A 17,578-nucleotide genomic window follows, 5' to 3' on the forward strand; every position below is an offset into this window, starting at 1 on the left:
AGTACAAGTATGGGTTAGAGTGACAGTTCGTGGAAACAACAGAACAGCTTGTGGCGTATAACTTTTAATTACTATTAATATACAGAATTTGGTGCATACCTCTTTTAATTACCAGTATTTGCAAATGTGGGGGAAAAAACGAACAACACAGCAATCCCGTCTAGAACACAAGTCCCAATGGCAAGACGGACCAGGCTACTACAGCCAGGTAAATCATTAGAAACTATTTTTTTTTCACCCATGAAAAATGTCAACCAATTGTGTTATATGTGGACAATATCGAACGGCACCAGCTAAACAACTCCGAATTTCATTTATTATAGCGGAAAACAATCATTGTCAGCATGCATTAAAAAAAGTAGAGGGGAGGACCCCCCCCCCTATCTATTTCCAGGCAGCCCGAGCAACAGAGAACTACCGTAGTGTTTTCTTCTGCAAAATCCCCTTTTTCCCATTTAGCTTTCCCCCTCTGATTAGCACCAAAAGCAGCGGAGGCAGCCTTGGGAGCCATAGAGATAATATACTGACCAAGCCGTTCTGGACGCACCACAGCTGTTCTCCACTCTTTGGTCGATGCCGTGCACGATTGAAGGGCCACATGTTTTCGTTTATGCACGCGGCAACACCGCACAGGCACAAACGCATCGCCTTCGTACCAGCTGCACCTTCTGCCTTTCTTTTTTGTGCAGACGGCGAGAACAACAAAAGGGCAAAAATCTATCTGAATCCGTCCCAGCCTATAGCAGTTTTGCTTACTGCACACAAGGCAACCATGTTTTGCCGCAGCAGTGTCTACATGGTCATAAAACACGGGAACATAACAGAAAACAGGCGTGGAACGTTGGCGGAGTCCCGAGTCCTGACAAGATGTTCTGTTGTTCCCTACTGCAGTATCACCCTCACTCCCAGCGGGTCAAATCTGTGGGACGAACGTTGAGAACAAATTTCCTTCAAAGATAAGCAAAATAGAAATGCTGTGTTGTCAGCGCACCCCTTCAACAGCATGTGCCTTTTTAATGCGTCTTTCATAGGAGGCAGCTGATCATTTCAAGGATTAGAAACAATGAATTAACGGGAATTCTTGTAAGCCTCAATGTTTCTGTCGTCCATAAAATGCGGATGTTCTAAGTTGGAACACGTGAAGAAAGTAGCAAACAAGATTGATTGATTGATTGTGGGGTTTAACGCGCCGACGCAACGCAGGCGATGAGGCGCGCCGTAGTGGAGGGCTCCGGATTAATTTTGACCACCTGGGGATCTTTATCGTGCGCCGAAATCTCGTACACACGGACGTTTTTGCTTTTCGCCTCCATCAGAAAAGCGGCCGCCGCGGCCGGGAATCGAACCCGCGACCTCGTGCTCAACAGCGCAACGCCTTAGCCACTGAGCCACCACGGCAGGTAAGTAGCAAACAAGAGAAAATGCGCTCTGACAAGGCGCACAGCTGTCACCTGGACGACAAAAAGACGGCAGCCGACGACCACCCAAGAGCACGTTTCATCCCGTGAAATCGCCGGGGCGTTCGGCCGTTCGAGCAGCGCCTAGCAGACGACGCGTCTCTAGCAGACGACAAGACAAGTGTTGTGTCGTGGGCGACGGCGAGCGGCCTCGGCAGCGACGGAGCGAGGGACGGCCGCCGGGCCCACCCACAAGCCCAAGAAGAAAGAGTGCGGCCTGCTCGTACCAAGACCAGAACCCAAAGAGAGCATTTATTGTTCAACAAGACGGCACCGAGACGCATACGCACGTGACCCGTCACGTGCGTCCACAGCAACGACATCTAGTTACAATTTATACAACCAAGCGCACACAGTGAGCGGGCGCTCCACTAGAGGGCGCCACTACACCACATCATCTCCCCGTGCAAAAGAAGTTCGCACACTCTGCGAAATACATACAGCATCTTAAATGCACACTCCACATCATTCTCCCGTGCTTTGAAGAATGTCTGCATCTTCCTTTCACTTGACTCACACAACAGGCTATCAGTCGCTCACGACAGTTCTATAAGTCCCAAAAAAAAAACCCGTCCAAAAAACGTTTTCAATGATGATATACGATTCAACACAGACATGACACGTCCAACATGACGCAAAGCATGAACCGTACGTATACCCCCTACCGCACATAGTCGCGAAGCCACTGAGGCTGCTTAGTCTTACGGCGTGGACGCGTAGACGATGAACTTGAATTATCTGACGACCCAGACGCCCCCTCATTTTCCCTTGTGTTGTCTACATGGCTATTTGGATCTGTTTGTTCACTATTTTCTTCCTGACATTCTACCGTTTCCTGAGGAACAACGGATCCAGACCTTGCACTGGAAGGAAGCTCTGGCAGATCAGAGTGTCTGGACACTGGGGTTTGCCCCATCTGTCAACGGTAGACTAGGGGACTGACTGTCACAAATGTCTAAGTTAGACGAAGAGTATAAAAACTCTTTATGCCTCGAAGAGAGTTCAACATTTTCAAAGGAATACGGTGCCGAGCCAACCTCAATTCCTTTCGGAACGACTGTGAGTTTCGAAGCGTTCCAGATCTTTCCATCACTGAGCTTAAAGGTGAAAGGTGCAACCTGAGCTTGCACTGTCAACGGCTTACTATACTTCAGAAATCCTTGCTTACGGAATTTTACTTTCATGACATCTCCCACCTTTATGCAGGTCTGCTGCGCGCCTTTCCTTCTGTCAAAGTACTGTTTAGCTTTATGCTGCTTCGTGAAGACCTGATTCCGAACATGAGGCAGGAATTTGTCCGATTCTGCTGCCTTTTTATGTATCCTGAAGTTGCTAATATCCACTTTGGAACGAGGCTGACGTCCATGCAGCAAAAAAGCTGGAGAAAGACCTGTCACTGAATGTGGTGTGACCCTATACGACCCAAGAAATTGTGTAATGCTTTTCGAAGCATCCTTGCCTTCAAGTCTGGCTACCTGTAAATGTTCTTTGAGAACTCTGTTAAACCGTTCAATCTGGCCGTTAGCCTGAGGGTAATAATTCGACGAGAACACGTGGCGGATACCTTTCTCCTTTAGATACTCTTGCATTTGTTTGGAGACAAACTGGGGTCCATTATCCGTCACTAAAACCTCAGGGAGCCCTTCCCGACTGAAAGACCAGTCCAACAACTTAATGACATCCTCAGTTGAAATGGAATTTGTGCCCAGAACCTCAGGCCACTTAGAGTAGTAATCGACTAGTGTAACAAGAAATCGGGGGTACGACACATCTAACGGACCGACGATGTCCATTCCCAACTTTTGCCAAGGCCCTTCAGGCCATTCCACTGGCTGCAACGGAGCTACATGAGGCTTAGCAGACTTGTCTGCCAGCTGACAAACGTGACAATGCTTTACATGTTCTTCAACATTGCGATCCATTTGAGGCCACCAGTAACGTTCCCGGAGAAGTTGTTTCGTACGTACTATTCCTTGATGATTTTCATGTGCTAACTGGAGGAACGTAGGTACCAGTACACAAGGAATGACTACACGGTCATCACGCATGAGTAATCAAAAAATGATGTCTCAGATCTTGAAGAATTGCAAAAATGTCGTTTGCTATCTTGATGATATTCTTGTGTGGGGAAAGACTCAGTCTGAGCATGACGCAAGCTTGGTTGAAGTCTTAACATGTATAGCAAACAGTGGCATGAAGTTGAACGACAAATGTCTGTTTTCGGTCAAAGAACTTGATTTTCTGGGTCACAAGATTTCGGCTGAGGGCATCTCACCTTTGGAAAGCAAAGTAAAAGCTATAGTACATGCTCCGGCTCCTACGGACATAATGTCACTGCAATCATTTTTAGGTCTTGCAGGATACTATGCTAAGTTCATACAGAACTACCGTATTTATTCGAATATAGGTCGACCTTTTTTTTCCGAAAATGTGCTTAAAAATTGAGGGTCGACCTATAATCGTGACCGAAGAACCTCGACCTATAGTCGTGATCAAAAATGGCGAGCGCACCGAGCGATCCGTTTCTCCGTCGCGCCCGGCGCTCCTCAATTTGAGACGGCAGCGCGGAGCATCTAGAACAAAGACAGGCAAGAAAATAAAGGAAAAAATAACAAAACAAAAACAATCAGCGTAAGACAACCACCCACAGTCACTGCCGGCTATCGCGCATTACTTGCGGCCGAACCAGACACGAGCGAGCTTACGTACTGGCTAGAGAGCCAGATTGGCTTGGCTTGGTGTCTTCGGAGCTGCGGTAGCGGCTAGCGCGAGGTGGGGGTAAAGGTGACTTTCGCCACCTAGCGGAGCCACCTCGTGAACGGAACGGCGTTGCCTGCTTCGCTCGCTGTCTCTACTATCTCCCGTTCTCCGTTTCATGCGCTTTCTTTGTGTTTGCTTCGTTGTGATTTCCGCACACGTTTTTCTCGTGCGCATTTCGCGATGTCACGTCGGACTTTAAGCGGCGGGTGATCCTGTTTGCTGAGAACTTGAACTGCGTCGCTCAGGGAGAGTTAGTCGTCAATGAAAAGCTGATCAGGGGATGGCGGAAACAGCGGGACGAACTTTTTGCTCGTAGGGGACTGCGTCGTGCGTTTCGTGGTGGGAGGCACGATGCTCTCGAGAAAAAACTCCGGCTGCACGTGGAAGAGGAGCGTGCAAAAGGACAGCGAGTGTCCTGCGAAGATATTCAGACCAAAGCTCAACAATTAGCGCTGCGAGGCGGGATTGGCCGTTCAGCCTTCAAAGCCAGTCGGGGGCGGGGGTGGGTAATGAACTGCGGCGCATGCGGCGCAAGTTCCGACGACCATGGAGGAAAAAAAAGTTTTTTTCTTTTCTTCCTCCATGCCGACGACGACGCAGTGTGTGGCTCCGACCAGTGAGGTGACCGCGTTGTAAATAAATGGGAGTTTTAAAAAGTTTAATCAAGTTTTTTTCTTAAAAGTATGGGTCGACCTATAATCGAATATATTTTTTTTTTTTTTCGGCGACTTCAATTTTTAGGGGGTCGACCTATATTCGTGCTCGACCTATTTTCGAATAAATACGGTATGCAGAGATAGTTGAACCACTTCGCCTCATGCTCAGGAAGGGTCAGACGTTTTGTTGGTCTGATGATGCTCAGCGCAGTTTTGATCAGTTGAAAGCGTACCTCACGTGTTCTCCTGTCGTGAAGGTCTTTAATCCTGACTCGCCTGTAGTAGTTACTACCGACGCATCTGATGTGGGAATTGGCGCGGTACTACAGCAGCGGTATGGTTGTAGGCTTGAAACAGTAGCCTTTGCTTCTAGAACTTTGTCCGAGACTGAGAGAAAATACTCTGTGGGAGAGCGCGAAGCGCTGGCTTGTTTGTTCGCGTGTGAAAAGTGGCACATTTTTCTTTGGGGCAGACGGTTCACACTTAGAACTGACCATCAGGCTGTAGCGGCTTTGTTAGCCGCAGGAGACTCAGGTCGGAGACCTTTGAGGATTTCACGGTGGTCAGCTCGTTTGCTGTACTACAATTTTGAAATCGAGTATTGCAGCTCGTACCAAGACCAGAACCCAAAGAGAGCGTTTATTGTTCAACAAGACGGCACCGAGACGCATACGCACGTGACCCGTCACGTGCGTCCACAGCAACGACATCTAGTTACAATTTATACAACCAAGCGCACACAGTGAGCGGGCGCTCCACTAGAGGGCGCCACTACACCACAACAAGCACCGGCAAAAATGGACCCAGTAGCTACTCTACGTGTAAACCAAACTTGCTGGACACGTGCTAACGTGTATGCTTTCACAAGTGGAAAGAAAATTTTACCCGGACCTCACCGCAGCGCGATAAATGCAGCATGCGCGCAGCGAAAAAAGCACGTGCCGAAGCGGCGGCAGCTACAGCGTACTCCCATGGAGGGGAGAGTGCAGCGCCACCCGGCGATCATTCCGGAGCCTATAGAGGAACTCTAGTAGGGGCGCCACTGAAATCCCCCTAGCGGCCCGTTTCGTAAGCAGCCGCGGGAGTCTCTGGCCCGCTCCCCACTGTCACCGTTGCTTTTTGGGCTTAATGGTTTGTACGGGTTCAAAATACAGAATAATGTGGAGCAGGCACTCTGTTTGCAAGCATGGTGTGTTTACAAGAGTATAAACATTTATGACGCGGTCTTAGTGTGGTACATTCGGTCGGTACGACCGTCAGGTGTGTGTCACAGGCCGGCGTCCCGAAGCAGGTATATACACATGCAGCTGACTGCAATTCCGCTGCCCTGAAATTAGTGGCAGTGTCTCCGTAAGTAGTGTTTCCTCTGATGGTCATGTTGCGGCCATACACTGTGATGTAAATCAGCTTTATGCGCTCACATAATCTAGCGGAGCACTCATACCTAACAGCACGCAAGGTACGCTTGCTTGTATCACATATCAAATATTTATCACTACCTTGGACAAGCCAATGCGGCATAAATTTCACAAACATTCTATGAAAGAAGTACGACGGACAATGCAAAATTATACTTGGGAGTCAGCACACGACGACAAATTTAGCTGGATTGTCTTCTCGCGAGGTGAGTGCTCGCAAAGATTCATCTGTTACATTTATCCTCCACGAGATGCGCGGAGATGGGCTGATAGAGTAATCCATGTCAGCGACTAAACTCTTCTGAAACATTGTGATATGACACAAAGAGACTCCAGAATCTAGCATAAACCGAAATCAGAGGGCCTTATCAGATACCACTCATACAACGAGCCTGTGTGTACGAGATTTCGGCGCACGTTAAGGATCTCTAGGTGGTCAAAATTAATCCGGAGCCCTCCACTACGGCGCGCCTCATCGCCTCCATTGCGTCGTCGCGTTAAACCCTACAATCAATCAATCAACTCCTCCAACGCCACTTCGTATCGCTTGTGAACTGCCTACCCTGTATTCTTCAAAAAATGCGTCCGCCGATTTATCAGCCGTTTGTTGAAGGCGAAAAACAAATGGAAAGTGAACGCGCAGCTTGTGTGCGTGATTACTAAAACGTTCATTCGTTGATTTCGCTCTGCATTTGTAAACGATAGTTGAGCTTCCCCCCTCCCCGCCCAATGCCTTGCGATACATCAGTGCATTTTGCATCTATTGGTCTGGCGAATATTACCTTGCTTATTAAACAAACGATTAAGCATTTCCGAAGCTGCACTGTTTTTTTTTTCCCGTACGACTATTTTATCTATTCTTGACTTGCAGACCATTCATTTTTCCATAGTTTCATTCAATTATACCTTGGTTCTTGCTATAAGGCGTGACTGGGCACGGCATATATTTAACAACACCCAGCCTTTGAGTGTCCTTAACATTTTCGCCTGGCTTATATTCCCATAAAAGGCACAAGTTATTGTCAGCTGTTGGGTTATCCCATCGCCGATACATATTTTTCTATGACGTACATATCTGAAGCGTAGATGCATTTGTTGGCGCGCTTCAAAACGAACGAACCTCTCACAGTGCCAATATCAGCTCTAAACGAGGCCACAATAAATAGAATTCACTTGTGCTGACGTGTTCGAAGGTGACAGTGGTAATATACTGAAGCCGTCACCGACACCCGCAAGAGCGGCCAAGAAGCGCGCAGAACGGCCTCCCCAGGTAGCTCTTGTTGCCGTTCCAGCACTCTACCAAGACGCAGCTGTTTTTTTAACTTTTTCCTTACGGCGCCATAGGCCATCGGACAAGGAGTTCAGATGATTTCAAACGTCCCGCGAAAGCTAAAAACGGCGCCTGGCGGACAACTAACGCCACCTGGCGTATTTATTGACAACTCATTTTTCGATTTTATTATGTTTTGTTGATATTTCGCATGCAGAGACCGCACCAAGAGTGAAATTTGAACCTGCGATAGTGAAGAGTTGTGTGAAAACGACGTCCGCTGTATTTGGGCTGTATTTATAAAGAAAATCGGCGTCCTATCTGACGACTGCGGCTTTACACATTGATGTGTAGGGTCTGGACAATGTACGGTGGAAATATTTTGCCAAATGCGCCGCGTCACATCGCGTTATCACCTTCATGATAGCCTGGCACTCTTCTCAGGTTACCGCTACGGAGCGATGCGCGACACTTCTCAAAAGTGCTGGATTTTTTTTTTCTGTTTTTTTAGCACTAAAGTGAAAAGGATTTTGTGTCAGAACACAAAAGTGTGCTTGGATGCATGACCGACTTACACTCGAGTGGCTTCGAGGAGTGGCACAGCCGTCAGTTCTGCCAGGTTGACAGGCCCACAAAAATACAAAACTTGGTGTACAGCATTGATATATACATTGAATCATAGCCAAGAAAAGTAGAAACAATTTGTATATCTTAGAATTCCTAAAATAATTATTAGGCTCATTACAATCACCCATATATGTTGCGTGTATACTTGTTTGTGCATTTCTTTCTAATTATTTGACTAATAAATTGTAAGTAATTGTACCTTTCACAAAACTGCTGTTATGTGTTTGTAAGAGCAATCTTCTATAAGCTACAATTCCATGCATAGCAATGCTAAATGTGTCCACTAGCTCAAGAGAAAGAAATAGTTTTGTGGAAGCACTCAAAATCTGCCGTTTTTCCGCTGTAACGAAAGAGTTAAATGTCCTAAACGTGCAATTTGCTTACAGACGCCACCATGACAAGTTGTTTAGTGCGTGGAAAGACGGCGACAGACGGCGCACCGCTCATAAAATACAAGAAAAGGAGAAAAGAGCCTCATCATTTTCGCAGGTGACCTTGGCCTGTGACAGGCACAAGAAGCGAGAAGCGCCAGGTGGGCGATACCCAGCGTGCCTCCTCATTAGGGGATGCGCAAACGATAGCAGGCGCTGCTGAAGTAAATCATAAAAAATAAAAAGAAGAGCTATCGGAGCAATAAAAAAAATTTGATGAATTACCCAAGTGTGGCAGCACATGCCAAGCAAGAGAAGTTGGCGAAAAAGGCGCGCTTTTTAAAGACACAAGCAATGCCGTACATGTACGTCATTGACGTACGTGGGTCATTTCAGATAAGATCGAACAAAGCATGGCTGGTCGACCTCTTCAATTCGCTTGAAATTTTTTTACCTCATTCCCGCATGCATGTAATGTGCGGATTCACAAATATTTTCGGCGGAAAAAATTTTGGCCGACTGAAAAAAAATTTGGAACCCACCCGCGTGGACCCCGGCCGCTACCTGCCCATGCGCCGCGGCCAAGTTTAGCGGCGTCTACCAAAAAATATACTAATCAGGCGGGGATGGTAATTTTTATACGTAATCTACGCCTGGTGTACATTTTGCGCCCAAAATATCGTTGGCTAGAAATACATATATTTTTTGTAATAAATTTCCAAATCTTGCTCAGAGCGCATTTTGTTCTGTACTTTGCGGGCCAGTATTATCGTAAGTAATGGAGCTAGAGCGTTCAAATTTGAGTGAGGGCTGCTCCTGGCAAGCACAAATAAGAGCTGTAAATATCGTGTCTATGCACACTACGGTTAAAAAGTAAATGGCGCACAAGTGTGAAGAAAAAACTAAAACACTCCGAGTTCAGAGGCTTATTAAAAAAAAAACACTTCTTCGATTTTGCTGAAATTCGCCCCAGATGTTAATCTGGGAATGTATTTCAATGATCATTAAAAACATGTTGCATCATTTTGTTCCTGACGCGCCTACAGTGCGAGAAAAAAGCCTGGTCGGCCAGGTCTTCACAAGATCCTGAGACACGAAACAGTGAAAGCAACTTCCAGTGAATGTGCAGAAATTTGATAATTTTTTGTACCAAAGGCAAACAATTACTTACTGATAGTATTACAGAGAATTCAGAAGCAAAACTGAAATTTTTATGTGACTTTTGGAACGAAAATAAACAATGTGCGCACCGCCAAACGTGTACTCTTCGAAGAAAAAACGAAGTAACTCCAGATTCACGCGCAAAAAAAAAAAAAACGCTTCTGCGAGTTTTATGAAGCTTTCCACAGATATTTTCCTCCTAATTTACTTGCGTGAGCCCTAGAAATATCGTGCGTCATTCTAAGCACAGCGCGGATACAGTCGTGCGGTGGCGAAACCGCTGCAATGTATGGTGGCAAAACGCGCAATTTGAAGGACTTCGGGTCTATTTTTATAGCTTCCTCTAGATTTCCCCAACCGCGGTCACTCTTTGTCTTACATTATCAATGCCCTTTTTTTGTGCGCACTGCTGCTGTAATGCGCTATATTGGGTCCATAAGATCAGCTATTTGACAAGGTTCACGCAGTCTTGTTTTTTAACTCGCCTGGACGTAACTTTTGTTCGCCTGAAGTCAAAGGTTCAACGGAAACCCGTCCTGTCGGCAGCACACATGGCAAGTATTAAAAACGGACATCGGCCACACACGACCTCGGCGCGGGTAACGTCTCCAGGTAGCACGCCCCTCTTCGGTCCTTCTCCGGACACACTTGTTCAATTACCGAATTAGCGACCAAACAGGAAGGCAAACGCCCTTGAGCCCGGTGGTGTCCGGGACGACACATGTGGGATCTACATTTTTTCGTGTGAGTCGAGTATTTTCTGGGCTTTTTCAACCGTATGCGGGGGCGGGGACTTGGCTGACAGAAAGAGCGAAAGAGGGGACTGGAAGAAAAGGGGCTGCGTGTGTTGGAACGGTTACATGTTTTCAGTTCTGTCACACCGGGAGAGTGCCTTGCACTGCCTCCCCACTATTTGACTACGGTCGCATTTTAATCTTCATTTTGTCATTTTTTATTATTCCTTTTAAGTATTCTGATTTTATTATTCTTTTTCTATATATTTAGCTTGTTACTCAGTCTCTTTTGTGTTTCATCTTGTTCGTTATGTTCCTGCTCAATGGCTGCAAAGACTAGCTTTCATCGAGTGCATTGTGCGGACAATCTCGACAAGCATCGACGGAGGATACCGCAGAAACGAAACTTTCGCAGTGTTAAAGACCTGGACATCAGCGCCCTGAAACGCCTTTTGGGCCCGGACAACTTCAAGAAAGTGAGTTAAGATGATTACTTGTGTCAGCACTGCTTCATGCAGTTTACTAAAGAAATTTCTCTGCAAACGTCTGAGCCTGACGCCGACATTTTTGTGACTGCCGAGGAAGCTGTGGACCACCTGAACCTTGGCGTACTTCTTCCTGAAGTGTCTCCACTGAAGCCGCCAAGTGCAGTGAGAAAACGGGACAGACCAGCTTATGCCAAACGAAAGCAAAGGGAATTGGAGCAAGCTGTGACCAAAAAAGTGCGCTCGAGCCTGGACGCCGCATATGACGCGCAGACTGCATCTGGCTCAACAGAGAAAAAGTGCTTCACCTGCGCCGAGTTCAACCACAAGTTTCGACAAGCTTTTGTAACTGCTACATCCTCCAGGGAGCGTTGCCAGCTGCTCACGTTGCTGCCGTCATCCCTCAAGAAGAACGAAGTACAAAAGATCATTCCGGAAGCTTCTATGTACCTGATCAACAAGTCCCGGAAGTTGAGGGAAAAGCACGGCGTATGGTATCAGCCGGACCCGTACACGAGGCAAAGGGTGAGTCAGGACTGCATATCCACGGCATGTGAATACTTCACGAAAGATGAGCTGGAGTGTTCGAGACAAAGTCCGAATAAGAAAGACTTCATCTCGGTTGTGCGTGACGGAGAAAAAACTCTTGTCACGAAACGCTTCATGACACGATCAATTCGAGAAGCGTACCGCATTTACAAGGAACGAAATCCTGACTCGAGCATTGGGCTAACAAAGTTTTACTCGTTGCGGCCTCGTTGGGTCAAATGTAGTCCTCAGCAAGAAGTGTGTGTCTGCGTCTACTGCGCCAACTACGAACTCTATGTTGCCGCTGTGGAAAACGCTAGCAACTAAAAAATAGATGCCAGTGGATTGATCGCTGCATTCCTCTGCACTCCGGCATCAGACAACTGCTTCTTAGGGGAGTGCGACAAGTGCCCAAAAGGAGAGTCCCTGACGCTCGAAACACTAAATATCCCCGAAGAAGAAGACAGTGTGGTTGCCACGTGGGAGTCCGGCGACCTTGTGAAGAAGACCCTTGACCCTTCAGCATTCCTGAGGGGACTCCGAGTATCACTGGCCACATGGATCGTGCACAATCACATCCGAAAGACCCAGGGAGCTGCCATCCACAATGAAAAAAAATGCGAACAGCGAGGAAGCGTGGTGTTTCACTTTGATTTTGCCGAAAATTGGACTGTCATCCTTCCCGACAAGGTACAAGGCTACCACTGGCATAAAACCCAAGTATCGATATTCACTTGTGTGGTGATGACCCGAAAAAACAGTCATAGTTTTGTTGTTGCAAGCGATGACGTCTGCCATGACTCTGCGCATGCCTGCTTGGCTTTAGAAAAAATCAGGCTGTGGGTAGACGACAATCTCCCACTGTACTCCAAGGTGACTTATGTGAGTGACGGAGCTGCCAGTCTCTTTAAAAACAGGTACCAGCTTCATGAGTTGGGAAAGAGCGACGTGCCTGAAACGCAATGGATATTCTCCGCAACAGGGCACGGAAAAAATGCCTGCGACGGAGTTGGGGGAATCGTCAAACACCAGGCGACACTTTACAACCTAAGAGAACCACTAAGAAATGCGATTCAGACGGCAAAAGACATGGTAACTGTGTTGTCTGAGAAGATCAAGGGCGTTCACTTCATATACCTCGAAGGGAACGAAGTTTCCAGCTATCGCGAAACAAAAAAGGAAGAATGGCGAACAGTGCGTGCCTTTCCCGGCATACAGTCCTGGCACGTGTGGCGTTTAAGGAAGTCATCAGAAGCAGATATATGCGAACTATACGCAGCGCGGACTGTTTGTGCCCCTTTGAGGAAACTGTGAACATTGATGCAGCAAGCAACGTGTAAATAAACAGCTAGTAGCTGCACGGTATTAATGGTGTGCTGATGGAACGCTGTCATGTCAAACGTTGACTTCGTTAATGACACTTGGCTATTGTATTCTCCTTATCTCAGAAGATATTCTGCCCTTTCTACAAAATAAATAAAGGAAATCTGCAGAAAGTCACAATCGTCGTTTTATGTCTCAGCTCCTTGTGACGAGCGTGCTTGACAAGGCTCGTTGGCTTTTCAGTGGTCAAAATAATGCGAGTTTTTTTAATGGCTCACGCAAGTAAATTAGGAGGAAAATATCTGTGGAAAGCTTCATAAAACTCGAAGAAGCGCTTTTTTTTAATGCGCATGAATCTGGATTTCCTCCGTTTTTTCTTCGAAGAGTACACGTTTGGCGGTGCGCACATTGTTTATTTTCGTTCCAAAAGTCACATAAAAATTTCAGTTTTGCTTCTGAATTCTCTGTAATACTATCAATAAGTAATCGTTTGCCTTTGGTACAAAAAATTATCAAATTTCTGCACATTCACTGGAAGTTGCTTTCACTGTTTCGTGTCTCAGGATCTTGTGAAGACCTGGCCGACCAGGCTTTTTTCTCGCGCTGTAGGCGCGTCAGGAACAAAATGATGCAACATGTTTTTAATGATCATTGAAGTACATTCCCAGATTAACATCTGGGGAGAATTTCAGCAAAATCGAAGAAGTGTTTTTTTTTTAATAAGCCTCTGAACTCGGAGTGTTTTAGTTTTTTCTTCACACTTGTGCGCCATTTGCTTTTTAACCGTAGTGTGCATAGGCACGATATTTACAGCCCTTATTTGTGCTTGCCAGGAGCAGCCGTCACTCAAATTTGAACGCTCTAGCTCCATTACTTACGATAATACTGGCCCGCAAAGTACAGAACAAAATGCGCTCTGAGCAAGATTTGGAAATTTATCACAAAAAATATATGTATTTCTAGCCAACGATATTTTGGGTGCAAAATGTACACCAGGCGTAGATTACGCATAAAAATTAGCATCCCCGCCTGATTAGTATATTTTGTGGTAGACGCCGCTAAACTTGGCCGCGGCGCATGGGCAGGTAGCGGCCGGGGTCCACGAGGGTGGGTTCCAAATTTTTTTTCAGTCGGCCAAAATTTTTTCCGCCGAAAATATTTGTGAATCCGCACATTACATACATGCGGGAATGAGGTGAAAAAATTTCAAGCGAATTGAAGAGGTCGACCAGCCATGCTTTGTTCGATCTTATCTGAAATGACCCACGTACATGTACGTACATGACGTACATGTACGTTTGCCGATGCCGTACATGTATGGCCGTGACCCTCAAAGGGTTAAGTGTACCAACTAGCCAAACAACACGCTTTACTGTTATTAACTCATAGTTGTGATGTTATTGTTAAAAGTTTAAAGCGGTCTGTCACATGGAACACTGTAAATCTCCTGTGTTTAACCTTAAAACAGATCATATGAAACGAGGTAGCACTGGACCAACATCAGCACCTCCACCTGATAGAAACTGACACTGACTTCAGCTGACACACTGACAGAAACAGGCGAAAGCAAACATTTGAGAGGCTGAAGATAAATAATTTTGCCCACGGGCTCACAAGAGAACGAACGAAGGTCGGAAGCGAACATGCGGACCACAAGGAGAAATGGCTGAACACACTTGTACTGACACTCTTACACCTCTCAGAAGATTGCAGTGGTCACTGCTTTCCAAACAATCAAATCAAAGCGCGAGCCCCGGGACACATACGATACAATGCAGAACGGCTGATTTAACTGCACGCTTGCAGCAACTGCGAGCCCACAGGACTTTACTTTATTTTATTTATTTATTTATTTTCCTGCAGTGCCAAGATGGCATTATAGCAGGGGGGAAATTGCACATGTGGTCATATACATGTGGCAGGCAGGCTAAGACACATCGCTGTACAAATAAAAACAGAACCACAGGTCTAACAGATACTAAAAAGCTCGTTAGTGGTACAATCAACTATAGCACTTGGCAACTTATTCCACAAACTAATGGTGTGAGGAAAGAACGAGTCTTTGAAAACACATATCTGAAGATGGTATTTTTCTATAACAGAGGTGATTACGCAGCTTTGTCGGAAGAACTTCAGTCTTTCCTCCCAGAATTTATTGAAATGAGTCACTCACTTAATTGCAGTTCATTATGAAACGCACTGAAAGTTAAATTGGAACACTTAGTAGAAAAATATGTCCCTAGTAAAATTATCTCCCGTAAAAACGTGCTGATAAGCTATGGATGACCCGAGATACTTTGCTGCTAATAGAGAAAAAAAGAAAAGTAAAAAACTAGGAAGCTTGGGTACGATATAAAGAGACGTAACAAAGACTCCAAGCAGAAGTGCTTTTGTTCTCAAGGAACGAAGCTTAAGGGGGGACACTGGTCTTAAAACAATTTCTTTTAATTTTCAAGTGAACTCTGTGAAACTTGTCAGTCTTGCTGCTTTTTTCCCACTGATTTCAAATATGCCAGTATTTTTTCAGTTGGTCAATTAGTTCCCAAGATAATTAGAGATAATTAGCCATTTTTGCCCCACAATTAACAAAACAGTGTTGGTCACAAAACTGTAATCTTTATATTTTCCATTACTATGAACCCTGCTGAATGCAATCTTGGAAACAGTTTTTTGATGCATCGCTTGGAACTAATTTTACAGCTCATTAAACTTCGGTGTTTGAAATGGGCACTGAAAATGGTTCCTTGCCACTGGTGCTACCGAAGTTTAATGAGCCGTAAAATTAGTTCCAAGCGGTGCATCAAAAAACTGTTTCCAAGATTGCATTCAGCAGGGTTCATAGTAATGGAAAATATAAAGATTACAGTTTTGTGAGCAACACTGCTTTGTTAATTGTTGGGGCAAAATGGCTAATTATCTCTAATTATCTTGGTAACTAATTGACCAACTGAAAAAATACTGGCATATTCGAAATCAGTGGGAAAAAAGCAGCAAGACTGACAAGTTTCACAGAGTTTACTTGAAAATAAAAGAAGTTGTTTTAAGACCAGTGTCCCCCCTTAAAGAAAATCCCAAGGAAATGTGGAAATTTGTTAAGTCCCTGGGCAGGGAACCTACAGGGGTACCCAGCCTACAAACTGATGGTTAAATACTTACGGACGACTCTAGAAAGGCTACTTGTTTTAATCATTATTTCAAATCAGTTTTTGCGCCCCCTATTCAGGAAACCTCCCGCCTGTGTCTGAAAAGATAAACCAACCTATGGGCCCCATAACTACCTATCACACAAAATGGTGTTCTCAATCTGCTTAAAAATGTTAAAGTTAATTCAGCTGGTGGACCGGACGGCATACCGGATTATGTTTTGCATGCTTGTTCTGAAATCATTGCCCACTTTCTGGTTACGTTGTTCAGCATAACGCTGGATACCGGTGAACTGCCTTATGACTGGAAAACCGCTAATGTGGTCCCCATTCACAAAAGCGGCTCCAAAAGCAACCATGAAAATTATAGGCCCATTTCCCTTACAAGCGTGTGCGGAAATAATCTTGAGCACATAATTTATAGTGCAGTGATTAAGCATTTGGAAAGCAATAATTACTTTACAAATTGTCAACATGGTTTCCGGGCTGGCTTTTCCTGTACGACTCAATTGGTTGAATTTAGTCATGACATTTTCTCTTCATTTGACCAAAACAAACAAACAGATTGTGTATTTTTAGATGTTAAGAAGGCCTGCAATTGTGTTCCTCATGACTTGCTTTTACACAAACTATCTTTTCTTGGCTTACACTGCAATGTAATGCAGTGGATAAGGGTTTATTTGGAAAATGGCACGCAGCGTGTTTTTTGCATGGGTGCCAATTAGACGCAGTGAGTGTCTCTTCCAGTGTTCTGCAGGGGTCTTTGGGGCCTCTGCTTTTTCTTGTTTTTATCAACGACACCGTAGCTGATCTTAAAGGGACACTGAAGTGATTTGTAAACATTGCGGAATTACTAGCGCAAATTGTAGTTCGGAGTCCGTAAGCATTGTTTCGACCACTCTGGCCGCGTTTACGCGAATTTATTTAGTAGAAAAATCAATTCGAAAATGCTGTCCTCCTCTCTTTACGCTCGCCCATTTTCTGTGGCGTTTTCGTGTGACGTCAGCAGGAGATGAGCTGGAAAATGGCTGCGCTACTGCACGGTTCGCCGACCAGCCGACCTACCGATCGAGTCAGTCGGCCCAGCGTTTCGTCCGCCGGCCGCCGACGGGTCGTCGCTATTCGCTCGCTCAATTGAAACTAAGCCACAACACCTTTGTGAATGAAAGAATGTGCCTTTCCTTACTTTGTTAGTTTGTACACTGTGTCAAACTCAGAGTCCGGGTCGCTCCACACAAGCACTGCACAAGTGCACATGCGACGCTTCGCTGACTTTACGCTAGTAGGAAAATCTAAGGCCAATTGAAGGTGGGAGAAGAGTCAGCGAAGTCAATATAGGTACTAAGAAAATAAAATCACCTGAAACTTTTACCGTACAGCGCAAAACTAGGGAGCAGGAAGCACTTTTTGCGCTGGGTAAACAAGCACAGCAGTCAGCAGCACGACCGCACATCTGCGAACGCTTTTCCGTCAAAGAAATGCAATTGCTAGACGTGAGATATTGTGGAAGTTTGGGGGACACTTACTGCAGGAGTGATATACAACATAGTCACATAAAGTACTTAAAATGCTTAAAATAAATAAAAGTGTAAACTGGTCATACATTATAAACCTTATATATCCAAACCGGCCAGCGCCGGCTTGT

The 17,578-nt window shown here is 45.5% G+C and overlaps 2 protein-coding genes across 3 annotated transcripts in view; one reads left to right on the plus strand and one right to left on the minus strand.

Annotated features, from left to right (window-relative positions):
- LOC144178098 (protein zwilch homolog) overlaps nt 1-17,578 on the minus strand; it is a 261,163-nt gene that overhangs the window by 215,785 nt on the left and 27,800 nt on the right. The gene's annotated exons all lie outside the window — the stretch shown is intronic.
- On the plus strand, nt 10,778-13,804 carry LOC144178508 (uncharacterized). The gene is made up of 3 exons (XM_077706423.1): nt 10,778-10,930; nt 11,036-11,492; nt 11,802-13,804. The coding sequence occupies exons 1-3, from the start codon at nt 10,778-10,780 to the stop codon at nt 12,779-12,781; spliced, it is 1,590 nt and encodes a 529-aa protein (XP_077562549.1). The 3' UTR covers nt 12,782-13,804.

Source organism: Haemaphysalis longicornis, unplaced genomic scaffold (genome assembly GCF_048455015.1).
Source record: "Haemaphysalis longicornis isolate Haplotype H1 unplaced genomic scaffold, Haemaphysalis longicornis Haplotype H1 scaffold_4, whole genome shotgun sequence".
Lineage (NCBI taxonomy): Eukaryota > Metazoa > Arthropoda > Arachnida > Ixodida > Ixodidae > Haemaphysalis > Haemaphysalis longicornis.

What these genes read in the sequence shown, in the direction of transcription:
- LOC144178508 (XM_077706423.1), top strand. Translation starts at nt 10,778, where the DNA reads ATGGCTGCAAAGACTAGCTTTCATCGAGTGCATTGTGCGGACAATCTC. An exon ending in GCCCGGACAACTTCAAGAAA is followed by an intron (nt 10,931 to 11,035) that starts GTGAGTTAAGAT and finishes GTGACTGCCGAG; the next exon opens with GAAGCTGTGGACCACCTGAA. An exon ending in GGACTGCATATCCACGGCAT is followed by an intron (nt 11,493 to 11,801) that starts GTGAATACTTCA and finishes ACTAAAAAATAG; the next exon opens with ATGCCAGTGGATTGATCGCT.